Genomic DNA, 10,671 nt, shown 5'->3' on the forward strand with positions numbered 1-10,671 from the left:
AACTTATATGTGAGGAGATCTCCATAGACTTCAATTGATTATTACTACCAAACCAACCACACTTGTTTGTGTTGTGTTGGAAAGTGAGATGATAAAACAGATTATCAAAGATTAATAATAAAAAAATATATCAAAAAATAGATACAATATTTAATATGATTCGATAAATTATTCTCATTTATATTTATGGTGAAAACTAAAATTTTAATTTACAAGATTATTAAGTTGCATCATCTCATAGAATATATATATATATATATATATATATATATATATATATATATATATATATTCTTATAACTTGTAGATCCTTAATACAACAGTAGCACGACGTAACGTAGGTACATGTAACATAAGACAGAAACCAAATACTTAGGAAGCCAAATGACTACTTTAGGCCTGCAGGAAACGTTGTGATTCATGTACTGCTCGGCATGATCATCCCTGCTACTCCTCCAGCTCGAAGGCTGACACCGGGAAGCTGTCGGACAACCCAGTGCCGGTCTTGAAGGTGATCTTCCCCGTCGAGGGATCCTCGACGCGCATCTCAACGACGGAGAGCCACAGTAGCAGCTCCTTGGTCTTCACCCCCGTCATCTTGTGCATCTTGCGCTTCTCCACGAAGGCCGTCACCTCAGGGGCGTACGACACCGCCCGCTTGATCTTCTTGAAGGTGTGGTCATGCTTCTTCTTCTGGATCAGCCATATGAACCCAGCCGCGCGGTTGTACCCGAACTCTTGGATGTCCTCGAGGGGGAAGAGTCCCCTCGGGAGCTCCAGTTCTTGAAGCAGTTGGATGGATTTCTTGCGGCAGAGGGCGTCACCGGTGAAGACCTCAGCACCGTGGCGATGGCTTTCGATGGTGTGGAGAGCCATGTCGTCGATAACTAAAGTGGTTTGGAAGCTAAAGAGCAGTGCAGAAGAGGATGAGGAAGAGAAGGCAAAAGGGCTGATGAAACGAAGATGGGAGGGAGATGGTTTTTATAGATGACAAGTACGAGTCTTGCAATGGGTATACGACGCAAACAAGCCATGATATGCGCATGTCATGTAAGACCCATAGAGTTGGTCTTCTTTGGAGGGCAGTCAATAATTGCTGGGAGAGGGTGTGTGGTACGCCGATAAGCACTTGGGATGTGTCAGCGGGACGAGCGACTGCAGCCAAAGTCAGTCAAACGACCAAGTCGTGGTATTGCAACGGGCTCGATCTCGATGGATTTGGTCTCAACGTTTAAACCACGCATGCTTTCAAGTTTGATCAAACGTCATTTAGTCTCATATTGAATGAGTATAGGAATCAAGGGCTCAACTCTCAAATATGTCTTTTGGAGCTCATATGCTTCGAAAGGACAAAATTGTATGGGTACGCATATCGTCCAAAACGAACAATTCCTTGCGAGCCTACGGATTGTACCAATGGTCGACCGATCAAATGGTCCATTGTCGGATTGGTGCTAGAAGGAGGGCCCAAGACCTGCACCTCGATCAAGTAAACTCGCTCCTGAATTGCGCACTTTGGCTCCCCTACGGGAGAAAGCACTGATAAAGCAAAGGCTCATTAGTTAAATGAATATATAGATTGGATTTAGGTTCTTAGATTGAATTGATATCCGATCTAAGGTATATCTAAAATTTTAATATTTTTTGACTAATCTATGAGCTTGGAACCTTTTCGAGTCGCAATGTCAAAAGTAGATCTCCACTTGAAAATTCTGGAGGTATTTTTTGATAAAGTCTAATATTTTTGATATTAAAGCGTGATCAAGCATTTGATCTTTTGAAATGTGGATGATCTGATTTGGATCACATGTGCCCTACTTGGATTGTTGTCATTTCATATAGTTTTTACAAATGCAAGTAGAAAAACTTTACCGTGCTTTTGTACGATTATCCCACTTAATAATATATTATGAGTACCAATCAAAATTTTCACAAAAAAAAAAAATTGAAAAAAATTATGTTATAATAAATGACATGTAAGACGTTCACAGGTGAGTTTGAATTTGAGATCTATCACCTACGATACTGATCAATTGAATGTCTCAATAGAGATAAGAGCAATGATCAATTATAATGTATGTTAGTGTGGGAGTCATGCAACATATGATATTAATGTAAATGACAAAGCTGAGTGGAATCAACACAGGAAAGAATGTACTCCAAATCACGTCATATTTATTATCCAAATTACACCACACTTATTTGTGACAGCAATACATCAAAAGATAATTAAATGCCCGCCCATCTTTTCCCTGCCTCACTGCTCCAGCTCGAAGGCAGCTCTCGGGAAACTGTCCGACAGTCCAGTGCCGGTCTTGAAGGTTATCTTCTCCGATGATGGGTCGTCGACGTACATCTCGACGATCGAGAGCCACAGCAGGAGCTCCTTCGTCTTCACCCCCGTCATCTTCTTCATCTTACCTTCCTCCACGAAGGCCGTCACCTCGGGGGCATACGACACCTGCCTCTTAATCTTCTTGAAGGTGTGATCCTTCTTCTTCTTCTGGATCAACCATACGAAGCCGGCTTCGCGGTTGTGCCCGAACTCCTCGACGTCCTCGAGAGGGAAGAGACCCTTGGGAAGGCGGAGCTCTGCGAGCAGCTCAATCGATTTCTTCTTGCATATGGAGTCTCCCTTGTAGACCTCCGCACCCTTGCGGTAGCGGTCGATGGTCGCGGATGCCATCCTATCCTTTGTTACAGAACTAATCCAAGTGAGATAGGTTTAGACGAGAGACTGCAATCCGATCATGAAGGGTCGGAGAGGAATGGAATATTTATAGCGTGCGGCAGTGGCAAAGATCGGAGAGAGAGAGAGAGAGAAAACAAGAATTTGACTTTTGGAGCCTTGCCTTAGATTAATCGTCGTCGGTGGTGCGTATTCTGTCAGCTAACTCTTTTGTGTCATTCTATGACTTTGTCCATAACGACGTCGTCCTAAAGTGTTGTCCTATTGACCTGCGAACCCATCGAAGACGGCATTCATAGATTTTTTAGTCACACATCGAGCGATGTTCCGGAATCAAAATCAACTAGTTGGGAGATTGTGAGAGGGTGGTAATCCTTCTTAATAATGTAGTTTGCGAATGGAGTCCCAAATTGTGAGAGGGGTGATAATCCTTTGAATGCTCATTCAAAATTCGATTAATATCAAATCTTTAGAATGACTAATTTATATTAAACAAGAGGCAATGATCTAATGTGATAAGTTGTGATTTTTCTTTTTCACAATAGTATATCTGAGTTATTTTATAATATGATGGAGTATCATAGGGTATTGAATTGTGATTGGAAGAATTAAATATGTAGTTATAGATATGTGCGTCATCTGATTGTGGGTGATAGAAATTCATGAATCATTAATTCGTTTTGGATTTCGTCGTTTTAGAGTTGATGTCTGACCTATAAGGATTTGTCGCCTCCCACGTGGTAGATATCTCTTCAAGCGAGTTGGATTTTTTTAATTTATATTTCTCGGTTATATTTAGCCTTGTGTTTTCATCGTGACATTTTTTTTTTCACTTGAGTCGAGTTTTTTCGACTTACGTGCATTTGACACTTTTAGCCATATGATTCTGTCGTAATGGATTTCTATTCATGCATATTAGGTTTTCTTGATTTACGTGCCTCAAGTACATTTGCTTTCTACATCTATCGTGGCAGATTTCGTTTTGCAAGGATCGGATTTTCCCAACTTATGTTCCTCAAGCACATTTGGCCTTGTGCCTTCGCCATGATAAATTTTTATTCACGTAGTTCGAGTTTTTTAAATTTGGGTATCTCGGGTACATTTAGCCTTACACCTTCATTTGTGAAAGATATCTCTTCACGCGGGTTGAGTTTTCCTGATTTAAGCACCTCAAGTATATTTGGCCTCGCGCTTTCATCATAGTAGATTTCTCTTCATATGGGTCGGGTTTTCTGAACCTACGTGCCTCGGGTATATTTGACATTATGCCTCCATTGTGTTGGATTTCTCTTCATGCGAATCAGTTTTTTCGACTTATGCGCTTCAGACACATTTGGCCTTGCACCTCTATCATGATAGATTTTTTTTTTACGTGGGTTTGGTTTTTTCGGCTTATGCATCATAGGCACATTTGACGTTGTGCCCCAGCCATGACATATTCTTGTCACGTAAGTCAGGTTTTTTTGACTTACGCCTTTATCGTGGCAGATGTCTCTTTACGCGGGTCAAGTTTTTCTTACTCATGCACCTTGGGCATATTTGCCTTGTTCCTCTATCGTGGTAGATCTCTCATCAATCATTTACTTTTATGGAGAGAGGGTGCTTGGTCATGAAAGGGATCAAGGAGATAGAGAATATATAAATAAACTTCAAGTACCAAGACAAGACTAAAGGATAGAGGTAAAGGAACTTCATAAGATCAATGTCAATAGACTTCTCATCAAAATAGCTAAAAGTTAAGGACTTCGAGTCGATGTAGGAGTGCTTAACCAAGGAATGAAATGAGTAGCACACAATGTTATACCTCTTCCACTCAAAAGAGTAAGCAACAAATATGATAGAGAAAAAGGTATAATCCGTGACCAAAACTATTATAAACTTAATTTAACTCGGGGTGAAATTTTAATCTTTTCGAGTAAAATTTTTTGCATTCTAAAAGTTCAATGACAATGAGAAGATGAATTGCAGTAGTTAACTCAACGCAAATAGTGCAAATACTTCGGGTGTTTCGGAAGTGTGAGTAAAGAGTAGACAAATGTTAAAAACTAGCTTGATGCATGGAGTACAAGAGGAGGCGAGGAAAGTCGAGAAATCTTTGTCTTCTTAACTCTTAAGAGAATGAGTAAAATCAAATACTCTAGTTTTCTTATTTATCAAGCAAAAGAGCTCTGTATCGATTTAAAGACCCTTTGAAGAAACTTATTGGAAGACAATAATTATCCAATCTTCACCAATATTTATCGGTGCTATCAAGAATAGACTGTCCATTACATTTTTAACAAAATGTGAATCGAAAGGAGAAATGATATGAACTTACTTGGAGGTAACAACAAGTAGAAGAGGAATCAATGGGCAAATTTTACGAAGAAAAAACCTCAAAATTTTCAAAGTCTTTTAAGCGATACTCAATAAAACTCTAATAAACATCTACCTAGGTCAAGTGGCATGAGACATTTGAGAGACTTGCGTATAACAAGAAAGGTCTTTTCTTTAATTCGAAGGATCTATATGAACCAACAAGAATCAACACAACTTGACTGACTGCACACTAGAATCATAGTTATTGACGAGTTGAAGTAGCGTGATGGATCAAAGTTTAACTACTTAACAATAGTGGTGGAGTGTAGTTGGGGAGCCAAGAGGCATATTGCAATTAGAGTAGAAGATTAAAAAATCAGCAAAGATGAGGGAATACAATGCCTGTAAAGGCTTCGACAAGGGCGTTTAAGGAATAAGTGGGAGAGAATGTCATAAACAAAGCTATAAACATTGTGTTCAATGTAATACTTATGTACGTCAATATCTTTCGATTTTCTTCATACTTTCCACAACATGTAGAGAGCTTGTAATAGGTTTAGGAGCCCCATTTTGGTGGACTTTTATAATCATTTCAAGCTTATAAACATAAGTTGTATGCAATCATCATGTAAAGGCAAAATTGAATAGAATAAGCTATCTAAGCAATCATTTTGAGTGTTTTCTAGTTTAATAGAGTAATGCAGAGTATTAGCCAGTATAGTAACCAGAAGTTACCTAGGTGACACATGACTAGATGGGCCTTTAGAATAGTGTCTAGGGCTAATTAGCTGCTTTGTTCCACAATAGTGTTATTTGGACACTTGTAAGGACTTTTGGTTACAGCGAACCACCTTTGATCATTTATTGTGTAATCATTCATATCTTGCGAAGTCTATGTTTGTAATTTACATTATTTGTCAATTGTTTTATGAAATGATTGCTTATAGATCCTGAGTTAAATGCTTTTTCTAACCCATCTTGTCTTGTGTAGGTCCTTAAGCGACTATAAGAGGTTTTGGGGAGGCTGACCCAATAGGAAAATCTAGGGGCAACATCATATATGTAGCGAAAAAATAAAAAATCTTAAATTTTTCAATAATGTGTTTGTCATCGTGTAAAGATTGGTGCATAAAATTCACAATACCGAAAACTATGCATATGAAAGATTGTATTTTACTTATGAAGATCGTATATCTCTGAATCTCTACAGATCTGTAAGAGTGGATGAAGGAGGTCAAGCGACCTCCTCTCTAGCGGTGATCTACACAACAGAGCTACAACGATGCTCATCAAATCTTCAAGTCTGTTATTTAAGGAGGAGAAGGGGAGAGGAGAATAGGAGGTAGAAACCAAGAGAAGCTCTAACCTTCAAGTTGTGATCCACATAGTAGGGCTACAATGATGCTTCTCAAATCTTCAGGCTTGTTATTTGAGGAGAAGGGGAGAGGAGAATATGAGGTATCATTAATCATCTAAGATTCCATGAGCGGATCAATCAGTTAACTCATTCTCCAATGAGCACCTGCACTGTATCACTAGTGTCCCTATACGAGCAGCTACGAGACCAATCACCTCAATCATATGTACGGGTATATAGTACACTAGTCTGTCCGATTATCTTGATTTTCCTCTCGAGTAACTTATGACCAAGATTATTTAGGGTTTGTGTTTAAAGGCGAATCGGTCTCATTATCATGATCTTATCATGATTCGATTCCCATTATGCGTGCGTGCACGTATACACACACTCACATGATTAGCTTGTATGACACCTATGACTAGTAGACCCTTTTCGGATAGATATGCAAGAATACTATATAACTTAAGCAAAACCAACTAAGTTCGTAACAATTTATTAAGAGGGTTAGTTGACGAATGTTCCTACGATATCATGCCCTCATTCTACTATCAAAATATTATAGAAAAATATCATTAACGTCTTGATTAGCCTAACATGATCTGAACTCATATGCACAAGATTATTCGAAGTACTTTTAAGGTAGAAATGTCAAGCTCCTTAGATGTTATCTGCATGAAGATCGAGGTCGGGAGAGGTTTCTAGACCCGGACACTCGGAAGCCCAAGTTAGCAATCCAAAAAGTACAAGTGTAAATGAAAATAGTTAAAAAAAAGTCTCTTTTTTTTAATACTAAAAATGAGTTTTTATATTAAAGGTTGAGCAAGAAGCTTATGATAGGAAGTGGCCATTCCTTCTTGGTGATGCCTAAAAAGCTTTCGCCAAGAGCAATTCTACAATCTTCAAGTTGATTGACTACAAGACTCAACTTTCTAAAGTCAATGTCTCAAGGGACTTCGATTGACTATTACTATCAAACCAACTACGGTCATTTGTATTGGGAACTGAGAGGATAAAAAATATATATGAAAGATTAGTACTCAAAGCGTATCAAAAAGTTGACATAATATTTAATATGATTCAACAAATCTCATTTATATTGGAATAAAAAATTAACTTCTTTATGAGATTAGTTACAAGATTATTGACATTCACTCATGTAAATCTTAAAGAATTTAACTTATATATATATATATATATATATATATATATATATATATATATATATAATTTGTAGATCCTTAATACAACAGTAGCACGACGTAACGTAGGTACATGTAACATAAGACAGAAACCAAATACTTAGGAAGCCAAATAACTACTTTAGGCCTGCAGGAAACGTTGTGATTCATGTACTGCTCGTCATGATCATCCCTGCTACTCCTCCAGCTCGAAGGCTGACACCGGGAAGCTGTCGGATAACCCACTGCCGGTCTTGAAGGTGATCTTCCCCGTCGAGGGATCCTCGACGCGCATCTCAACGACGGAGAGCCAGAGTAGCAGCTCCTTGGTCTTCACCCCCGTCATCTTGTGCATCTTGCGCTTCTCCACGAAGGCCGTCACCTCAGGGGCGTAGGACACCGCCCGCTTGATCTTCTTGAAGGTGTGGTCGTGCTTCTTCTTCTGGATCAGCCATATGAACCCAGCCGCGCGGTTGTACCCGAACTCTTGGATGTCCTCTAGGGGGAAGAGTCCCCTCGGGAGCTCCAGTTCTTGAAGCAGTTGGATGGATTTCTTGCGGCAGAGGGCGTCACCGGTGAAGACCTCAGCACCGTGGCGATGGCTTTCGATGGTGTGGAGAGCCATGTCGTCGATAACTAAAGTGGTTCGGAAGCTAAAGAGCAGCGCGGAAGAGGATGACGAAGAGAAGGCAAAAGGGCTGATGAAACGAAGATGGGAGGGAGATGGTATTTATAGGTGAGAAGTACGAGTCTTGCAATGGGTATGCAACGCAAACAAGCCATGATATGCGCATGTCATGTAAGACCCATAGAGTTGGTCTTCTTTGGAGGGCAGTCAATAATTGCCGGGAGAGGGAGTGTGGTTTGCAGATGAGCACTTGGGATGTGTGAGCGAGACGAGCGGCGGCAGCCAAGTCAGTCGAACGACCAAGTCGTGGTATTGCAACGGGCTCGATCTCGATGGATTTGGTCTCAACGTCTAAACCACGCATGCTTTCAAGTTTGATCAAAGGTCATTTAGTCTCATATTGAATGAGGAATATAGAAATCAAGGGTTCAACTCTCAAAGGTATCTCTCGGGGGCGTACGACACCTGCCTCTTAATCTTCTTGAAGGTGTGATCCTTCTTCTTCTTCTGGATCAACCATACGAAGCCGGCTTCGCGGTTGTGCCCGAACTCCTCGACGTCGTCGAGAGGGAAGAGACCCTTGGGAAGGCGGAGCTCGGCGAGTAGCTCAATCGATTTCTTCTTGCATATGGAGTCTCCCTTGTAGACCTCCGCACCCTTGCGATAGCGGTCGATGGTCGCGGATGCCATCCTATCCTTTGTTACAGAACTAATCCAAGTGAGATAGGTTTAGACGAGAGACTGCAATCCGATGATGAAGGATCGGAGAGGAATGGAATATTTATGGCGTGCGGCAGTGGCAAAGATCGGAGAGAGAGAGAGAGAGCAAGAATTTGACTTTTGGAGCCTTGCCTTAGATTAATCGTCGTCGGTGGTGCGTATTCTGTCAGCTAACTCTTTTGTGTCATTCTATGACTTTGTCCATAACTCTTTTGCCTTTGATATATATTAGATCAGATATCAATTCAATCCAAGAACTTAAATCCTACCTACGTATTCTTTAACTTGGTCATAACGACCGTGGTTATACTAAAATTCTCGACTTATTGGACTCGTGAACCCATGAAGGACGGCCACTCGTAGAGTTTTGGTCACAACTTCAAGCATGCGTGGTTTAGACGTTGAGACCAAATCCATCGAGATCGAGCCCGTTCTAATAACCCGACTTGGTCGTTTGACTGACTTGACTGCCCTACAAAGAAGACCCGATTACTATATGGGTCTTACATGACATGCGCATATCATGGCTTGTTTGCGTTGTATACCCATTGCAAGACTCCTACTTCTCACCTATAAATACCATCTCCCTCCCATCTTCGTTTCATCAGCCCTTTTGCCTTCTCTTCGTCATCCTCTTCCGCACTGCTCTTTAGCTTCCGAACCACTTTAGTTATCGACGACATGGCTCTCCACACCATCGAAAGCCATCGCCACGGTGCTGAGGTCTTCACCGGTGACGCCCTCTGCCGCAAGAAATCCATCCAACTGCTTCAAGAACTGGAGCTCCCGAGGGGGCTCTTCCCCCTCGAGGACATCCAAGAGTTCGGGTACAACCGCGCGGCTGGGTTCATATGGCTGATCCAGAAGAAGAAGCATGACCACAACTTCAAGAAGATCAAGCGGGCGGTGTCGTACGCCCCTGAGGTGACGGCCTTCGTGGAGAAGCGCAAGATGCACAAGATGACGGGGGTGAAGACCAAGGAGCTACTACTGTGGCTCTCCGTTGTTGAGATGCGCGTCGAGGATCCCTCGACGGGGAAGATCACCTTCAAGACCGGCACTGGGTTGTCCGACAGCTTCCCGGTGTCAGCCTTCGAGCTGGAGGAGTAGCAGGGATGATCATGCCGAGCAGTAAATGAATCACAACGTTTCCTGCAGGCCTAAAGTAGTCATTTGGCTTCCTAAGTATTTGGTTTGTCTTATGTTACATGTACCTACGTTAAGTCGTGCTACTGTTGTATTAAGGATCTACAAATTATAAGAATATATATATATATATATATATATATATATATATATATATATATATATATATATATATATTCTTTAAGATTTACATGAGTGAATGTCAAAAATCTTGTAATTTATCTCATAAAGAATTTAATTTTTTCCATGAATATAAATGAGATTTATCGAATCATATTACATATTATGTCAACTTTTTGATACGCTTTTTATTACTAATCTTTGATTTTTTTTATCCTCTTACTTCCCAATACAAATGACCGTAGTTGGTTTGATAGTAATAGTCAATCGAAGTCCCTGGAGACATTGACTTTAGAAAGTTGAGTCTTGTAGTCAATCAAAACTTGACTTAGAAGACTGTAGATTTGCTCTTGGCGAAAGCTTTTTAGGCATCACCAGGAACGAATGCCCTCTTCTTGCTCACCCTTTAATATTAACACTCGTTTTTAATATAAAGAAAAGAGAGACTTTTTTTAACTATTTGTATCATCTCGGGTTAATAACTTATACGTTGGAGTATCCGGGGTCTAGAAACCTCTTTCTACCTCGATTT

At 40.5% G+C, this 10,671-nt stretch overlaps 4 protein-coding genes across 4 annotated transcripts; 1 reads left to right on the forward strand and 3 right to left on the reverse strand.

Moving 5' to 3' along the window:
* Positions 1–323: 323 nt before the first annotated feature.
* Positions 324–946, reverse strand: LOC103992884 (uncharacterized). Its single transcript, XM_009412778.3, has one exon. The coding sequence runs from the start codon at positions 874–876 to the stop codon at positions 448–450; it is 429 nt and encodes a 142-aa protein (XP_009411053.1). The 5' UTR covers positions 877–946; the 3' UTR covers positions 324–447.
* A 1,209-nt stretch (positions 947–2,155) lies between these two features.
* On the reverse strand, positions 2,156–2,741 carry LOC135616292 (uncharacterized). The gene has a single exon (XM_065115491.1). It carries the CDS (start codon positions 2,684–2,686, stop codon positions 2,258–2,260), a length of 429 nt encoding a protein of 142 aa, XP_064971563.1. The 5' UTR covers positions 2,687–2,741; the 3' UTR covers positions 2,156–2,257.
* Positions 2,742–7,556: 4,815 nt separating this feature from the next.
* LOC135616287 (uncharacterized) lies at positions 7,557–8,222 on the reverse strand. Its single transcript, XM_065115487.1, has one exon. The coding sequence runs from the start codon at positions 8,148–8,150 to the stop codon at positions 7,722–7,724; it is 429 nt and encodes a 142-aa protein (XP_064971559.1). The 5' UTR covers positions 8,151–8,222; the 3' UTR covers positions 7,557–7,721.
* A 1,269-nt stretch (positions 8,223–9,491) lies between these two features.
* Positions 9,492–10,119, forward strand: LOC103992885 (uncharacterized). Its single transcript, XM_009412779.3, has one exon. The coding sequence runs from the start codon at positions 9,555–9,557 to the stop codon at positions 9,981–9,983; it is 429 nt and encodes a 142-aa protein (XP_009411054.2). The 5' UTR covers positions 9,492–9,554; the 3' UTR covers positions 9,984–10,119.
* The last annotated feature ends 552 nt before the right edge of the window (positions 10,120–10,671 follow it).

The sequence above is a fragment of the Musa acuminata genome, chromosome BXJ2-7 (genome assembly GCF_036884655.1).
Source record: "Musa acuminata AAA Group cultivar baxijiao chromosome BXJ2-7, Cavendish_Baxijiao_AAA, whole genome shotgun sequence".
Taxonomy (NCBI): domain Eukaryota; kingdom Viridiplantae; phylum Streptophyta; class Magnoliopsida; order Zingiberales; family Musaceae; genus Musa; species Musa acuminata.